The 18,940-nt window shown below is 42.2% G+C and overlaps 2 protein-coding genes across 2 annotated transcripts in view; one reads left to right on the top strand and one right to left on the bottom strand.

Annotated features, from left to right (window-relative positions):
* Positions 1-46: 46 nt before the first annotated feature.
* The window catches only part of tnfrsf21 (tumor necrosis factor receptor superfamily, member 21), a 23,036-nt gene continuing 4,142 nt past the window's right edge, over positions 47-18,940 (bottom strand). The window contains exons 2-7 of the mRNA XM_089022709.1: positions 12,533-13,018; positions 9,360-10,038; positions 8,148-8,612; positions 3,783-4,048; positions 3,228-3,444; positions 47-2,011 (exon numbers count right to left, since the gene is read on the bottom strand). Of these exons, the coding sequence (XP_088878835.1) occupies positions 1,782-2,011; positions 3,228-3,444; positions 3,783-4,048; positions 8,148-8,612; positions 9,360-10,038; positions 12,533-12,550 (1,875 nt within the window). The 5' untranslated portion in view covers positions 12,551-13,018 and the 3' untranslated portion in view covers positions 47-1,781. The remainder of the gene's footprint in view (positions 2,012-3,227; positions 3,445-3,782; positions 4,049-8,147; positions 8,613-9,359; positions 10,039-12,532; positions 13,019-18,940) is intronic.
* cd2ap (CD2 associated protein) overlaps positions 15,408-18,940 on the top strand; it is an 18,868-nt gene continuing 15,335 nt past the window's right edge. Inside the window, exons 1-2 of the mRNA XM_089022707.1 lie at positions 15,408-15,762; positions 18,641-18,798. Coding sequence (XP_088878833.1) covers positions 15,759-15,762; positions 18,641-18,798 — 162 coding nt within the window. The 5' untranslated portion in view covers positions 15,408-15,758. The remainder of the gene's footprint in view (positions 15,763-18,640; positions 18,799-18,940) is intronic.

Raw genomic sequence — 18,940 nt, 5'->3', positions numbered from 1 at the left:
ACCACATGCAAAGTGTCGAAAAAAAACAACTTGAGAAACCACCATCAACAGTTTCGAACTTTTATTGTTTCATTTTGAGCGCTTGGGAAGAGTGAAATCATCCACTCACCGCACCAGGGTGGGGGGGAAAGGTCAGGGGTCACGCACCAGGAAGTCAGAGTCAAGGCATCCCCACTTTCCTCCTTGTCCGTCAAGGATATTTTAAGCTGTCTGCATATCTTGTTATCCAAATGCCGAGCAGGAGCAAATACAATCAAATAAAATAATAATAAAAATACAAAATATTTTGTTTTTAATTAATGTTGAAAAAAAACAGATGGAATGACTGAAATAGAGAAAAATAATTAAAAAAAAAGAAACATTAAATGTTTAAAAGAATAGGTGAGATGGCTGTCAAAAAATGTTAATGAGATGCCTGTAAATACAAAATTTAACTTAAAATAATAAAAAAAAACAGATAAGATGGATGTAGATTGTCGTCAAAAAAGAAAATAACATTTAAAAAAGGGAAAAAGAAACATTAAATGTTTAAAAAAACAGATGAGATGCCTGTAAAAAAAAATACAATAAAATAAAAAAACTCAAAAAACTAAAGAAATGTTAAATGATAAAAAAGAATGTAATTAAAAAACAGACGTTAAATTAAAAAAAATGATGAGATGGCTATAAAACAATAAAAAAAAACATTAAATACTTTAAAAAACAGATGAGATGCCTGTAAAAAAAATACAATTAAATAAAAAAAACTCAAAAAACTAAAGAAATGTTAAATGATAAAAAAGAATGTAATTAAAAAAAGAGACGTTAAATTAAAAAAAATGATGAGATGGCTGTAAAACAATAAAAAAAAAAACATTAAATACTTTAAAAAACAGATGAGATGCCTGTAAAAAAAATACAATTAAATAAAAAAATTCAAAAAACTAAAGAAATGTTAAATGATAAAAAAGAATGTAATTAAAAAAGAGACGTTAAATTTAAAAAAAATGATGAGATGGCTGTAAAACAATAAAAAAAACATTAAATACTTTAAAAAACAGATGAGATGCCTGTAAAAAAATAAATTACAAAAGTAGGGCTAAATGTTAAAAAAACTGTAGATGCCTGTAAAAAAAGAAAAAAAGCAAAAAAATGAAATATAAAATAAAAAAAACATCAGATGCCTGTAAAAAAAATACAAAATGACAATAAACCAAAAAACATTAAATGTGAAAAAACTGATGAGATGGCTGTTAAAAAAAATTAAATAAAATAAAAACAAAAAAGAAAACGTTAAATAATAGAAAAAAACTGATGAGATGGCTGTAGATGGATGTAAAAAAAGAAACATTAAATGTTTAACAAAAACTGATAAGATGCCAGTTCAAAAAATTAAAAAAACAACAAGTAAAAAAGAAATATGAAATGTAAAAAAAAAAAAAAAATACATAGAAAAATGCATTTTGAGCATTGATGCTCAAATTGCTCATAAATGGAAATCACTTGTGTGTGTGTGTGTGTGTGTGTGTGTGGGGGCACATATGCTAAGTGCTAAAGCTCCATCTTGGATAATATGTCGATAAATGTTTGTACTATTTGTATATTGTTCAAAGAGTCTGTTAAAAACAGAAAAAAAGAAGAAGAAGAATAGCGGTGTAGTGACTTGCCCGTTTCATGGTGTCCCTCACCAAACACGGAGCATGCCCCCACCCTGTCGACCGCTCCCATGAGCACCTTAAGGACTGAAAGGCCCAAATGACTCGCCACTCATGAGGGGTCACCATTTGAACCTTAACCCCCCCCTACAAAAGGTCAGGCAGGTGTCCGTAGACCGAGTCCAACAGGGTGTGGCTGGCCTCTTGACTTTTGACCCTGGCGATCTCAAAAAGCTGCTCCAGCTTGTCCTCGGCGGCGTGGATCTCCTCGATGGCGCGCAGCTCGTCCGGGTTCAGGATGTGCAGCATGTCGTCAAAGATGGGTTGAAGGTCGCACGGGTCCAGACGGACTTGGCGGAGGACCGTGTCTTTCTTCTCTGCGGGGGAAGGGGGCGCCAAAAATAATCATAATAAGACGCAAATTTGGAGTTTTGAACACAATTTTAGAAGTTAGAAGCAAAGTCAATATTTGGTTCATTTTCAGCTTCATCCCCCCCCAAAAAAAGCTTCTTTGTCATCATGAGGTGTGGGGATGGACCATCACTTGAGCTAGCTGGCTATCTAGCTGGCTACCTAGCTAGCTATCTATTTGCTATATATTAGCTATCTAAATAGTTAGCTAGCTATCGATTAAATGAAGCCAAAAGTTAATTTACCGATGCAATCTTCATGTCACGTAAGGAAACTAGCTGGCTGGCTATCTATTAGCTAGCTAGTAAGCTAGCTAACTTTCTATATTTTTCGGTTATACCCACAGAAAAACTTACCCAGTGACTGTAAAGGGACCTTGAGAGTTTCGAAAGGCGCTTAGAAATGAAATGAAATGTATTATTGTTATTATTATTGTTATTGTTATTATTATTATTATTATTAGTGATGAAAGTGCAATACTAATGGCACAGGGCGGCTACCTAGCTAGATTTCGAGCTGGCTACCTAGCCAACTATCTGGCTGGCTACCTAGCTAGCTATCTATTTGCTATATATTAGCTATCTAACTAGCTAGCTAGCTATCGATTAGTTATCTATTATCTAGCAAGCTAGCTAGCTAACTTTCTATCTATTTGAGTTATTCCAGGTTGAGTGAACAGTTATTAGCTATCTATTCACTAGCTATTAGCTATCTATTCGCTAGCTATTAGCTATCTATTTGCTAGCTAGCGAGCTTACTATCTATTTGGATTGGATTGGATTGGATTTGCCTTTATTAGTCTCGCAGTGGAGAAATTTACATTTCACAGCAGCAAAGTTATGAAAGAAAATTATTTGATTTTATTTAATTATTTGAGTTACTTCCGGGTTGCATGTAGCTGCCACTGCTCACCCACAGAAAAAAACTTTATCCCGTGACTGTAAAGTGACCTTAAGAGTTTTGAAAGGCGCTTAGAAATGAAATGGATTATGATTATTATAATGATGAAAGTGCAATACTAATGTCGACCACAAGAGGGCGGTCGTCGTCCATTAGTTTTTTTTTTTTCACCCCCCTGATCAGATTCATCCTCATTTGAAGGTCAAAACCAGGTCACCTCAAGCCAGATCGGGATCTTCAGCGGGTTGGAGTGAAAATAAGGGCGAAAACGGGTCAGCTCACCTTTCGTGATGAACGATCCGTTCCGACTCAGACCCGAATCTTTGCTGGAGGTGGAGTCGCAACGGAGCAGCGGTTCCGACTCATCGTGGAAGAAGCTCTTGGTCCGGTCCACCGGTGACTGCTCGGCGGCCGCCGCGTCGCCCACCCCCAGAGGCTTGTGGGGGGGACCGAGACTCTGGGTTACGTTCGTCGACGTCATTAGCTGGTTGATGTCAAACTGGCGGAAGAAAAGTCATTTTGGGTCATTTGGTGTCATTTATAAGCTCAGTTAGCTACCTAGCTAGCCATAGAGCCAATATATAGCCAGCTATCTAGCTAATAGATGGCCAGCTAGCCAGCTAATAGATAGCCAGCCAGCTAGTTTCCTTACTTGACATGAAGATTGCATCGGTAAATTAACTTTTGGGTTCATTTGGGGTCATTGAGGGTCATTATGGGTCATTTGGGGGTCAAAAACCCAAATAAAAGGAGTTGGAAAGGGGTCAGGGTCTCGTTTTAGCCGCAACGAAATTAGCGATGGAATAGCAATGGCGGCGCCGCTTTCCCTCCTCCCACCTGCGGATGGTCCTCCATAACCAGCCTGATCTTCTCCACCACGTCGATGCGGCGCTGCCGGTGCAAAGCGTCGATTAGCTTGGCCAGGTTGGCGTCGCCGTCCCGAAGGCTCCAGTGGCGCAGCGCGGCGTAGGCCCGCTCGCCGTCCGACGCGTAGCCGCTGCAGAAGGACGCCACTTCCTGCTCGCTGGCGTTGGCCAGCGACTGATAAACGTCCACCCAGCGGGGGCCAACCTGAGCCGCGACCGCTTTGAGGATGTCCACTCCTACCGCCAAACACAAAAAGCGTTCAACCAATCACGTTTCGGACATAATTTGTGACCGCGGTCCGAAATCCAGCCGGACGCCTTCACCATCAGACCACCAGCAAGAAAAATCACACTTTTCAATCCCTGAATAAAATCGGGAATGGCAGCAAATGAGTTACGGATTGGATTGAATCCGACATAGCACTACTGAAGGCCTGGCCGTGAAATGCATGGCTTGTCGCGGGTCTGTACGCAGAAAACTATCTAGCTGGCTCGTAAGCTATCGAGCTAGCTATTTATTAGCTATCTAGCTGGCTATTTATTAGCTATCTATTCGCTAGCTAGCTTGCTATCTATTTGAGCTACTTCCGGGTTGTGTGAACGCTGGCGCGTGTGGTTGCCGCTGCTCACCCACAGAAAAACTTATCTTGTGACTGTAAATTGACCATGAGAGTTTTGGAAGACGCCTCTATATTTTGTTTTTGAGGCGTTTCAGGTTGATCCCGGTGGCAAACACGCAAAAATGCAGAAATCCGGGATGATTGCGGGAGATTAAAAGGATAAGCGGCTGCCCCATATAAATAAACGTCGCACGCAGATACAAACATGCACTTTTTGAATTTGAATCCATAAACGATGCGGAAGGCCAAGGATGATTAAACGCTCTCAGAGCTAAGCGAGGCCACCCCGGTTTTTAGCGGTTAGCGGTGAACTCGAACGTGCGGCGCCCCGTCGGGCTCAAACGTGCAACTTGGCATGATGAACAAAGCATCCATGTTTTCCCAAATTGCTGGCGAAATATAGGTTTGCAAATTAAATTCCTTCCCACGGAGCCCACACTCCTAATTCCGACTATTATCACCATTTTTTTTTGGTTTCTTACTTTTTTACGGCCTTCGTTTTACCAACGCACATCGATGACTTCACGGGAAACAATGATTTCATCGCTTTTGATGCAAAATGGCTTCCCCAAACTATTTGACGCCGTGTATTTCACAGCTAGGCCTTCAGTAGTGCTATGTCGGAATCAATCCAACCCTTTATAACCAACTTACGACCAAGTTCCGTTCCAACCAAACGTAAGTCAAAATGGTTGGTCGTAAGTCAAAATGGTTGTAAGTTGAAATCCATTCAAAATGTTGAATAGAGACTCGGAGGCTAAATGACTCGCAACCCCCCACCCCCTCTGGTGCCGTCACATGGTCGATTGCTGTGCGATAGTGAGATGCTAGCTAGCTGGCCACAATTGTCGTACACACGCGGTGCCAGGCGTATAATTACAATTTCAAAAATAGGCTCTGGAGGTGGTGGTCGTAAGTACGGGTGGTTGTAAGTCAAACTGGTCGTAAGTCAGATCTTACCTGTATTTTATAACTATACAACCTTTACTACAGCTGCGACGCATATATAAAGTGTCCTTGAGAGCATTTTATTTGCTAGTTATTTGCTAGCTATTAGCGATGTAGCTGGCTCGCTAGCTATTGGCTATCTGTTAGCTGGCTAGTTAGCTTACTATGAGTGGGTTGAGTGAACGCTGGCGCGTGTGGCAGCCGCTGCTCACCCACAGACAAAACCTATCCTATGTAAAGTGACCTTGAAAGGCGCTTACAAATGACATTTATAATTATTATTATTATATAAAAAATGTGGTGTGATTTACTACAAGTCCACTAGAGGGTAGCGTTAGCCATGGAATAAGGCCTGCGAGAAGGCCTTGGTGTCGCTAGCTAAAAATCGCATTGGTTAAAGTGACCGTTTTATCGATCGATGCTTATTTGATGCTACTGGGCCTGCAGAACCGATTGTGAAGGCCTCTAAGTCGATTTCCAACCTGGTCACAAATAATTTTGGAGGCCGATTGTCAACAAAGCGAATACACGGGAGATTTTTAGGCTTTGCTTTTCTTGGTTTATGGTTTTACGGTTTTTAACGACGCTTGTAAAACGAACGGGGATTTACAACCTTGAAGGTGAGCCAATCGCACACCTTGAAAGGATTATTTTCTTGACTGTTCCAGAAGTGTAAAAACGCGTCGGGATTCCAGCGCATACGTTCCGCCATTTAAATACTTGCACATGGACGCCATATTAGTCAGGGCGCACCACCACGGGAACAAAAAAAAAAAATACAATCACGCAAGGATTTACGTCTGTGTTTCCACTGTTTTGGAATTTATTCGGGAATTAAAAATATGACGTAAAGGGCCATTCCCAAATTTGTTCAGGTTTTTTCATGCTTGGGTGCCGATAAAGCGCTGACCAGACCTCTGGCAATTTTTCCCCCCTTCCATTAGGGGGCTGCATTTGCCGTCTTTTGTCCATGTTAGCGCTTTGTTACAGCTTTAGCACTATTTAAAAACATATGTATTGTATTGTAGTTTGTACATCCGCCCCCATTTCAAGTTAAGATAACTCCAGACCCATATAACTTATATTTGGGTGTAGACAGTATTTGACAAATTGTATCCAATAAGTCAATAAGTCATCAGAACACAACGGTCCAAAGTAGCAAACAAAACCAGGAATAAAACATGATAAGATGAAAGTCCTTTTAACTCATTCACTGCCATTCACAAATTTAATCGGGAATGGAAAATATGACATAAAGCGCCATTCCCGATTTAGTTTGGCTTTTGTTTTTTCATGCTTGGATACCGATAAAGCGCTGGCCAGACCTCTGCCAATGTTTTTTTTTTCCCCTTCCTCAAGGGGGAAGCATTTCCCTTTTTTATCCATGTTAGCGCTTTGTTTCAGCTTCAGCTGTTGTTAAAGCGCGACAGAAATCAATTTGAAAGCATTACATTGTATTTTGTACCGCTGCCCTCATTTCAAGCTCATATAACTCCAGACCCATATCATTTAGGAATTAACCCTTTTTTTAATGATGAAAGAAGAGAGTCTTAGGATTCTTATGCTGCGATGAATGTTTATATAGTGCTAAAACTCAATATTTTGTGGGTCCTGCAGTTGGAGTGACAATGACAAAAACCCTGGCACTGGAGTGGACACATTCTTTGCACATCGTCTGGCAGTGAATGAGTTAATCTTCCTCCTATCATGTGCTTCACTTTGTCCTTCCGTTGAGGGAACAGTACACCCGAACTCAATGCAGTTGAAACCAGATTTTTCCAGTCAGTCGCCGAGTGCGCACAAGCAACCTGTTTTAAAGCATGGTACCCCCCCCCCCCCGACCCCCCCATGTGAACCGCGGCAGCCCACCTGTTACGCCGACCGCGAGTCTTCGGGAAACGCGGACGCCGTGCTGAGAAGAAAACGGCCAATAAGATAAATACGGATAAGATGTTATGTTGCAGAAGCGCATCAGCTCACCCCGACCGAGCGCTCCCGTCATAACAGCCGAGCGTTTCCGAGAACTACAGAACAACAAAATTGTTGGTTTTGTACATTCTAGATTTTGTTGCGGTCGTTTTTTTTATGTAACACCGGTGAACTGAACATCACAAGACAGTAGGTGTCCAAGTTAAGGCCCGCGTGCCAAAATCTGGCCCGCCCCATCATTTTATTCGGCCCGTGAAAGCAAATCAAACTTGTGATAATCCATGCTCATTTCTCCAGATAGCTAGCTAGCAGTGAAGCTAGATAATGAGCAAGCTAGATAGCGATTGAGCTAGCTAACAAGCAAGCAAGCCAGCGATCAAGCTAGCTAATGAGCTAGCGAGCTAGGGATCGAACTAGCTAGCGGTAAAGCTAGCTGACGAGCGAGCTAGATAGCTCTCTTTCTATTCAGATAGCTGGTTAATCCCTTCTGGTTGTCTATTAGCTAGCTAGCTAGCTTTCTAGGACAGTAATTTAATCTGTGCTGTGTGTCATGCATATTAGCACATTTGACAATAAAGCTGACTTTGATTTAAGTTACTTCCGGGTTGAGTGAACGCTGGCGCGTGTGGCTGCCGCTGCTCACCCAAAAAAAAAAAAATATCCTGTGACTGTAAAGTGACCTTGTGAGTTTTGAAAGGCGCTTAGAAATGAAATGTATTATTATCATCAATTTGTTGTGCGCTCTACATGTAATATGTGGGATGGATGAAACATTGTCATGGCTTCCACAAATTCAAAATGGCCTCCGAGAGGAAACCAGAACGACAATGCGGACTCACCTTGTCCATTGGAGTAATAGATCCACTTGTCTTGGACGCGGGCGGGGGGCGCGGGGGTCTTCTTGGGAAGGACCCTTGCCACGATCTGTCTGGGATGGCGGACGGGGCCTTTTTTCAGGACGCGAGAACGCCGTTTCACGCTACACATCACGATGACGACAAGCGCCAGCAGAAGCAGCAGGACGATCATCCAGGGGAGGTGCTCGTTGATATCGAAGCCGTCGCGGGCGCCCGGACGGGGGGATCCTCGTCGGGTGGGTCGGCCGTCCGACCCATCGAGTCTGTCTAGCGTTCGCTTCATCGGGACGCGTTGGGGGGGTGAATAGGGCGCGTCCAAAGATGGCTTGCCATGCGGCGGCCATTTTGTGACGGCCCGAATGCGGTCGTGGAGGGTCGGGTTGGCGCTCGCGACAGGATTGCGCAGTTGAGCCTCCAGTTGAATAGCAGCCGAACGCTCGTTGATGACTGTCAAAAAAATGAGGGGGGGGGGGGGGGGTAGAAGAAAGAAATGAGATTGGAAATGACCATGAACAAAAAATGATCATGAACATGAGGGACGGGTAGTTAAACTCCTCGTCACCATCAATAGTTACATTTCTGAAGCAAGAAATTCATTGCTAACGATTTTATTTCCTGTTCTTTTGGTTAGCTCGTGACCATCGTCGAAGGCTAGCAACGTAGCGGCTAATAAGTATGTTTAAGGTGTATACATTCATTACTTTGAAAACAATTCATGGTTACATCCTAAGTGACCATTTTTTTCTATTGAAATATTTTGTTTCTGCAGATTCAGCTTACGTTAGCTGGCTGGCTAACTATTAGCTGTCTATTAGCTATTTAGCTGGCTATTAGCTATCTATCCGGCTGACTAGCGAGCTAATAGCTGGCTATATACTGGCTGTCATGCTGGCTGTCTATTGGCTGTCTAACTGTTGGATATCAGGTGGCTAGCTATCTAGCTATCTGTTTGCTATCTATCCGGCTGGTCAGCCGGCTATCTATTAGCTGGCTAGCTATCTATTAGCTCGCTGGCTGGTTAGCAGGCTATCTATTAGCTAGCTAGCTGGCTGGCTATCTTTTAGCTGTCTGGTAGCTAGCTATTTTTCTATCTATTAGAGTTATTTCCGGGTTGAGTGAATGCTGGCGCATGTGGCTTATTATGATGATGATGATGATGATGATGATGATGATTATTACTCAACACACTCTCACCTTCGCGACGGGACGCCGACGAGGACGATTCCGATGTGGCCAAGTCCCGCCCCCGCGCGACGATCATGGAGTCCGAAGCGAGCGGGGCCCCCCCGGGCGGCTCCCCGCACACATTATCGGCGTCCCTGGTCCCCGCCGCCAGCAGCGCCAAGCCGCGAGCTCGGCAGTCGGCGTGAGCTCGGCACTTGAGCGCGTGGGACGGCACGTCGGAAAACGTCCCTTTGCCGCACGGCTTGCAAATCACGTCGTGCGTTTCACCGCCGCGCTTTTTCATCCTGGTCCCGGGCGGGCACGGCGAATGCGGCCGACAGCGGCCGCCGCCGCCCGTCGGCAGGAAGCTGTTTGGCGGGCAGACGCACACGCGGTCCCGGGAGGGGGCGCAGGCCACTTTTTCCACCAGGCCGGCGCGACACGGCGCTTGACAGCGATGGCATTGCGAGACGCCGTTTTCGCCTCGCGTGAACGTCCCTTCGGGGCAGGCGCTGCACTCGCGAACGGCGCTTCGGGAGCAGTGGGCCGACACAAAAGTGCCAGCCGGGCATTTGTCGCAGAGCAGGCGGGAACCCGAACGGGGGTCTCGGTATTGGTAATGGCGGGCGGAGAGGAGGGACGGCGGCTCCGACGGATGAGTTGCGGTCAGGAGCCGCGCCGACATTTCCACCGCCAACGTCCACAGGACCTGAAGAAGAACACAAGGCAACATTTTCATTTTGGGAGGGACACATTCATATTAATGGATAAAATTATACCATTTTAAATGTATTATATTTAATTAATTCATTGATTTAACAAAAATATATATACAGTGATACCTTGTCTTACGAACTTAATTGGTTCCCAGAAAGTGTGTGCAAGGCGAAAAGTGTGTACTCCAAATATTAATTTCCTATAGCAATCCATTAAAATGAGAATAATCCGTTCCCAGGTCCCCATAAAACATAATTTTCTACTAAATAAGCATATATATACACTATATACAGTGATACCTTGTCTTACGAACTTAATTGATTCCCAGAAAGTGTGTGTAAGGCGAAAAATGTGTATTCCAAACATTAATTTCCCACAGGAATCCATTAAAATGAGAATAATCCGTTATCAGGTCCGCATAAGACATAATTTTCTACTAGATAAGTGTTATAAAGTACACAAAATTATACCTTGTTTTATGTATAATAAATGTGCTGTGGTATTGTAATTAAAGAAATAAACTGTACTGTATAATAAAAGTCGTTTTATTGACCTTTGTGATAGTTGTTGATGGCTAGATGGAATGGATTTTTTAATACATATATTTATACATTTATATTCAAATACTACATTTTATCATTTTAAAAATGTTTTATGTTATTTTGTGTTGTTGAAGAAGAAGAAAAATGAGAAGAAGAAGAAGAAGAAGAATAAGAAGGAAAATAAGAAGAATAAGAAGAATAAGGAGAATAAGAATAATTTAAGAATTTGTATTCTTGTTATTATTATTCCTATTATTCTTGTGCAAAGTGCAGCATTAATCCAGAAGGGCACACGCGCCACTTTGGCCCACCCAGAAAGCATCAACCTCATCCAAAAGGCTTTCACCCCCTGGTGCTAAATGTTTCCAAGTGGTCGCCTGGGGTGTGCGCTGAGCGAAATAAACAATTTGCTTTTCTGTTTACACATCCAAGTTGGTGTGCGGGTGGCCAAACCAACAATGACTACTATCTCGTTAAAATAAAGGGTTTAACGCGCACACATGTTTGGGATAGGGATGTGCACGTGCCCCCCCCCCCATTTCCTGGCTTACTCGAGCCCTCCCTCGGCGCTAATGTTCACCCGAAGAAGCACCTGTTGTTTTGGGTTGCCGCATACTTGCACACCAGTCATGCCAAAAGTTTGCGGTTCGAACACAGCCAGGGGAGCCATAGTAAAATACAGTGATACCTTGGCTTACGAACTTAATTGGTTCCCACACAGTGTGTAAGGAGAAAAGTGTGTATCCCAAAACTTAATTTCCCATAGGAAACCACTAAAATGAGAATAATCCGTTCCCAGGTACCCATAAAATATAATTTTCTAATTTTCTAAGCCTTAAAACTACACAAAATATACATTATTCTACGTATAATAAATGTGTTATGGTATTATAATTAAAGAAATAAACTGTACTGTATAATAAAGTGGTTTTATGGACCTTTGTGATGGTCGTAGATGGCTTGATGGAATGGAGTGGCCGCTTTCATCAGCATTAAACACTTGATGAGGAACGTAGCCTTCTTCTTTCACCATCTTGAGGAATGATCCCTTGTAGGTGCTTCCTCTGCCATAATTTTACCTTGTTCCTCATCAATTGTGTTCTGTTTAGCTGATTTGATAGCTTTTCAACTTATTTCAATGGGGTTCAACCAACCGTGTCGCAAAAAGAAAACTTTGGGTACTTAACAGACTTTGGAGGTGGACAAAATGTATTCAGATCTTTGTTGGGAGTGGAAAAAAGACTCGATGGACATTTCCAGTCATTTGGGTCAACACAAGCTCAGCACTGTGACGGCCTTTGTGCCGTTTTGCCCACAGTGGAATAACTGGATGAGATGTGGATAATGGCGGGGGGGGCTTCAGATAAATGTCCACCGTTGAAAAAAAAACAAAAAACAGTTTTCAGTCCATTACAAATAATGTTGTATTAGCTATACATTAGCTAGCTAGCTGTTGACTATCTACTAGCTATTTATTAGCTCTCTACTCGCTAGCTGGCTAGCTGTAAGCTGTCTAGCTGGCTATCTACTAGCTATTTATTAGCTCTCCACTAGCTAGCTGGCTATCTATTACACATTTATTAGCTATCCATTAGCTAGCTAGCTAGCTTTCTATCTATTTGAGTTATGCCGGGTTGAGTGAACGCTGGCGCGTGTGGCTGCCGCTGCTCACCGACAGAAAAACTTTATCCTGTGACTGTAAAGTGACGTTGAGAGTTTTGAAAGGCGGTTAGAAATCAAATGTATTATTGTTATTATTATTGAAAATTGGGAACTTGTAGGAACACTGCCCCCCACAAGCTCAATGTGGAATCGACTGGAAGAGAAAATAGGTAGCGCCCCTTTAAGACGAGAACATGCGGAAGGAAGGAAGTAAAGAAGGAAGTAAAGACGGAAGGAAAGACACCCCCGTCCCCCGTCAAACAATCAAACGAACGCACTCACCGCTGCCGAAATGGACATGGCGGACGTCGTTGTCAATGTACGCCAGTCAAAACAAACGTCCTTGATTGACGCTTCTCATCTCCGGGTGGCTCCGCTCGTCGTCCTCCTTCTCCGAGAAGAAGCCGCTCGGCTGCGGTGTTTTCGAGCCCCGAGGCGGAGCGGGAGTAGCGGGCTGGCAAACGTCTCGCTGCTCGGTCCCATGGCGGAAGGGTGCATGAGGGCCGCACGGGCACCGCCGCCTCACCCCCGTCGACTGAGCGTTGCGGCGCCGTCCGACTCGCCGCCGAGCGCCGGGGGACGCTCATGCGTGGTGACGTCAGCGGAAGAGGGCGGGGTGAAGGATGCTCGAAGCACGTGCGACAAAATTGTCCAGTTTTCGACTTCAAGATTCATTCTTGAATTAGCCGGAACTGTACATTTCTAAATAGTTGAGTCAAAAAAGGAGATATTTGGCTGAACTTTCTGGATTACCCTTTTTTAGCCCCTCTAAAAAGGAAAAAAAGCAACAAACACACACACACACACACACACACGCACACACACACACACACACGAATTGAACACTAAAATCAATACAAAAAATATGAATTAATATCATGGCAAACTCACAGGTGTTTGCCGACTGGGCTCCTTTGTAAAAAAAGGTACCTATGAAAAGTCTACACACCCTGTTCATATGCCAGGATTTTGATCCCCGGCCCCCCCCCAAAAAAAGAAGAAAATCAGTACTGTATAAGCGTTTATATATTCGCTAGCTTTTAGTTATCAATTCGCTAGCCATTAGCTAACTACTCACTAGCTATGAGCTATTGTTAGGTTAAAACATTGCGCAATAAGGTAAATATTTAATTCTGTTTGTTAGGTTAAAATATTACAAGCTAATATTAGCATTAATAGTTAATTTTGAAAATTTGACTATTTTATTTGGGGTGGTACATTGTGCCTACTATCTTTGTGACTGCTTTTTTTTCCTGTATATGTCGTGCATATTAGCATATTTGACAATAAAGCTGACTTTGACTTTGATAAGCATGTCCATGTCAAGCACTTTGTTGATGCAAATTTCTTGAGTGTTTTTTATATGGATAAAATATTGATAAAGAGCAGTTTACTCTCCGAAATATCAACAAAGGCATTTGCATTCAAGCAGCATCGGATAGCCGCGTATGAAAGGAAACTAGCGAACCTCCGCTAGCTCGATCTGTGTCAGTAGAGCAAACGTGCTAGTTTGAGCAAAGCGCTCGCTCCATCAGCTGTGTGCAAATGTGCCATCCAGTTAGCATCCCGCTGGCCAGACATGACGCGGTGGCTCTTTTGGCTCATTTCGGCAGCGGTCAGCATACGCTAACAAGCTGTCACACGCTAACAGCCCTCTGGCAAGGCCACAAATAGCTGATAAGCGAGTGCGGGGCCTTCTGCCACGCAACGTGAAGCCAAAAGGAGCGGACACGAAAACGCAGGATGGAGGAGGGCGGGCGCAGATAAAGGGATGAAGCGTAATTCTTTGCTAGTGCTCGCTAGGGGAAAGCCGGGATGAGAAAGAAGTAGGTCAAATTCAGCCGATGGAAGGAAAAGGGTGTCAAAGTCTTTTTGTTTTTTTTGTTGCTGTGGGTGGGCCACGTTGTCGTTATGCTTTTTTGACAAATGTATGCGGGAATTGAAAATATATCGTAGAGCGCCATTCCTAAATTTGCTACTTTTTTTCATGCTTGGGTGCCGATAAAGCACTGGCCGTGGCCTCTCAATGTTTTTTTCCCTTGCACAGGGGGGCAGCATTTCCTTTTTTTTCAATGTTTATTTTATTATACATTCATTATTTTTTTTTAATATATAATAATAATAATCACCATAATAATAATATTTAGTAATAATAGTAATCACCAGAATAATATTTAGTAATAATAATAATAATAATAATAATAATAACAATAATAATAATAATAGTAATCACCTTAATAATAATCATATTTAGTAATAATAGCAATCACAATAATAATAATAATAATAATCACCATAATAATAAGAATTGGGTTACATCGGCTCTTATTTCTATGTTATTTGTTATTATTATTGTTATTATATTATTATTATTATGGTTACTTATGATTACTACTTGGTTGGTTATCTAGCTAGCTACCTAGCTGGCTATCAATTTGTTGTGTATTAGCTATCTGGCTACCTAGCTAGATATCTATTAGCTAGCTAGCTTTCTATCTATTTGAGTTACTTTTGGGTTGCCGGCGTGTGTGGCTGCCGCTGCTCACCCATAGAAAACAGATCCTGTGACTGAAAAGTGACCATGAGTTTTGAAAGGCGTTTAGAAATTAAATGTATTATTATTAATAATAATACTACATTTCATTTATAAGTCATGTACAAAAACGATTTGAAAACCAATGTCTTTATATGGAAGATCTACTGTTGTTAGTTACACTCAGAGCACGACCGCCACCTACTGCACAGAGTTTATTACTACACTTGATATTTTAGGAAACAAATAGAAATAAATCCCAAGTGCTTTTTAAAAAATGGCTAGATGTACTCTGATAATCAGTATAAAGTAAAGAATATTACATCACAGTAGCCAATCAAAATGAGTGTTTGGCACGGCCCGGAAGTTATTGTTTATGACAACACAGTCATGGTTTCATTCAAATAAAATGCACACAATTGCACACTTGCACATTTACACACACACACACATCATGTCAACACTTGGATAGTTTTTTTTTCTTGCGAGTACCTACGAATTTAATTTCATAAAACCCGGATTGGGGAGTGAATTAACGCCCGCACTAACTAAGCCCCTTGCCGAAAAACGATCTGGCTACGCCCCTGGCGGAACACCCGCGTAACAGGGATCCAAATTCCAACCCTTTACCCGTCCGAACTTTTTTTTCTCCCCCCCTCCATCAGCAATGAAAAGTCACCAAGTTGCGTGTCGTTTTTGTGGCGTTTAGTGTCAGTCGAAGGAAGGTGGAGACTCCTGCTCAACTTCCTGCACAATACTCTTGAAGCACCGCCAGGAGACAAGAAGGCTCGCTCGCTCGCTCGCTCGGGCAAGGGCGAATGGATCGACGGATCTCCATTTTGCCCTCCTTAATTACAACCACGTCGGAGTTGTTAAACGTTTATACGCTCGGATTATTGGCTCGTAGCTAGCGAGACGGCCGAATAATCGATTGGCAACGTTTGATAGCCGAAGCGGCGCAAAGGGAGGAAAGGAATGGGTGAGTTTTCTTTCCATGATGTGGCGCATGGGGGTGCTTTTAAAATGAGCAAATGCTGCTTTTTCGACCTTGACGTGCATATGTCGACCGCCCCCCCCCCCTCCACCCTACCAAGCCCCTTGCGGAGCAATCGAACTTGGCGTCGATGCCCTTTAAGTTTGATCGACGGCGGGCGGTTCCAGTAAGCAAGCGATCCACTTAGGTTAGCTTTAGCCTGGCAGGAATAGCAAGCTAGCAAAACTCCAGCGAGCAAAACGCCTCCTCATCCTCGCCTGAGTTAAAACTCGCTTTGTAAACAATGTAAATAATAACAATATAATAATTATAATAACAAATGCGACTTTCGCCGACGTATGCGAATCGCAGTCAAGTCGCCAAATCAACAAAACAGATTTTATTTTCGTTTTTATTTAATTGTATATCGTGTAGTTGGCTGTATACTGCGCGAGTTTCCACCCACTTTTGTGATCAGGCGATTTATTGGGGCGTCTAAGCGAGTAGTACTTTTTGGAATTACGCTTTCGTTACGGGTTTACAAAATCGGAATAAATGATCAGTACACTATTTCGGGAGTTATGACATCTGAATTAATAATTCCCGTCTGTCTCGGGATGTCTGATTATAGTTTTTTTGAAATGCACAGCAAACTATTTTGCTGATCGCGTATACTTTTGCGTTTTATCGCGATGGTTTCCGCCTTGGGCGCGTTCTTAAAGAGTTTGACTTTAAGCTTTATTTGTAGAATGGCCGCCACATTCTTTCGGTTTCTTGGATTGGTTCGGTGGCAATTTGGATTTTTTTACGGGGCTGCTTCACACCTAACGCGACCTGCTTTGCGAGCTGAATTATGCAACCTTCCACGCGCATCTCTCGCGACGGGGAAGTGCGCGTTTTGGAAGACGTGCGGCATATGCGGTTGCTTGCAGTTCGGCAATGCTATGTTGCAAAACAGGTTTTTAAAGCCGACGTGGTTGGCAAAGGCTATTTTCAAAAGATGACTGCTCTTTGCATGTAGTATTCTCGTCCAACTGGAATATAAAATAATATACATGAGTGTATATATAAAGCGGTACTCAAAAATAGGTTGAAAACTCTTTTAAAGTGAAAGGAATTTTAAAAAAGACTGGGTCTCTTCAGGAGACACTTTTGCTTTTCTTTCAAAAAAAAAAAAACAATTAACTTGTAAACTAATCCCCAAAAAATGTTTCACAGAAGCATTTCCATATGGTTGTTACTTGTAATAATAATTGTAATAACAATACATTTCATTTCTAAGCGCCTTTCAAAACTCACTTTACAGTCACAGGATAACATTTACAGCGGGTGAGCAGCGGCAGCCACACGCGCCAGCGTTCACTCAACCCCAAAGTAACTCAAATAGAAAGAAAGCTAGCTAGCTAGCCAATAGATACCTAAACAGATAGCCAGCCAGACAGCTATATAGCTATTAGATTGCTAGATATATAGCTATGCAGCTATCTAATGGCTATGTGGCTAATCTATCCAGCTATCTAAAAGCTACACATAGCCACATAGCCATTAGATAGCCAGCCATATAACCATACAGCCACTAGATAGTTAGATATATAGCTATATAGCTATTAGATAGCCAGCCAGATAGCTACATAGCTATTAGATAGCTATCCAGGCAGCTAGATAGCAAATAGTGTCGTGTCGTAAAGCAGAATAGTGTGTCAATTTTTGCCTATTAGCGCTAAATGTAGCCAAATTGACACAAAAGTCTTTAGCGGCTCATTTGTTTTCTTTTCAGGCGACACTCGTTCTGTCTGACTTGAGCTCATGTTGACATTTCAAACAACCCACAATGCAAACCAGTGATGGGCTCCTATCAAAATAAAAGTGACAATAGTTATGAAATGTATAGCGTGTGCATGTGGATTGTTTTTGACAACACACACATGAAAAAAAATACATTGGAAATAAGCACACCTTATGGAAATTAGTCTCGCCGCTAAAGCCAACGCTATTTTTTTTTGTTCTCAATTGGATTGGAGAAACCGGACTTGTCACTCAGGTATGCTTTTTCCTCGGATGGCAACAGGCTGAGGATATTTTCCGGCTGTGTTTGAACATGTCTGTGTGACTATGTACTCGTCTCTCTTTCTCGCTCTGTCGAGCTTTCATGGCCAACATACCTTCCGCTAACGACTTATATTAGAAATGAAATGGATTATTATAAACAGTTTTTAACATTGCATTTAAAGGACAACCGACACCATTTTTTGTTTCCTAATTGACATCAGAAAAAACGTTTTACAGCATCTAAAATAGCCAAAACACGCAGACTGAAATAATGCAAATGAATCAAATGCTTCATCTGGTCGAATCCAATGATTCATATAGTTGAATCAAATGATTCATCGAGTTGAATCAAATTATTCATCGAGTTGAATCAAATGAGTTGAATCAAATTATTCAAATGATCCATCTAGTTGAGTAAAATGATTCATTGATTTGAATCAAACGGGTAAAATTAATCAAACGATTCATCTAGTTGAATCAAATGAGTTGAATCAAATTATTGAAATGATTCATCTAGTTGAGTAAAATGATTCATTGATTTGAATCAAACGGGTAAAATTAATCAAACGATTCATCTAGTTAAATCAAATGGGTCAAATGATTCAGCAAGTTGAATCAAATGATTCATCGAGTAGAATCAAATGAATCAAATGGTTCATCAAGTTGAATCAAATGACTCAAATGAATCAAATGGTTCATCAAGTTAAATCAAATGATTCATTGAGTTGAATCACAAATGATTCAAATGAATCAAACTATTCATCTCGTATTTCATTTTCATTTGTGTCCAATGTCTATTTTATCGTGTCTATTTTATCCCCCCCCCCCGGCGCAGAAGTGGTGGTGGAGTTTGACTACGAAGCGCTCCACGAGGATGAGCTAACCTTGCGAAAGGGAGACCTCATCAAAAACGTGTGCTGTATACAAGAAGATGGCTGGATGGAAGGAGACCTCAATGGCAAACGAGGACTCTTTCCGGACAACTTTGTCAAAGTAAGCGCGCGTCAAAATATTTCTTTCTAAATAAGCTAGCCGCCATTGATACATCTGTATGTTGACCTCACGTTCCTTCAACATCTCGCCGACGGGCTCTGTTTGAGTTCAAAGTTCAAGTGGCGGCAATCCCTCCCCTCCC

The sequence above is a fragment of the Hippocampus bargibanti genome, linkage group LG19, assembly GCF_051943395.1.
Source record: "Hippocampus bargibanti isolate YZ-2025 linkage group LG19, ASM5194339v1, whole genome shotgun sequence".
Taxonomy (NCBI): domain Eukaryota; kingdom Metazoa; phylum Chordata; class Actinopteri; order Syngnathiformes; family Syngnathidae; genus Hippocampus; species Hippocampus bargibanti.
This window is presented reverse-complemented; position numbering and strand designations above follow the sequence as displayed.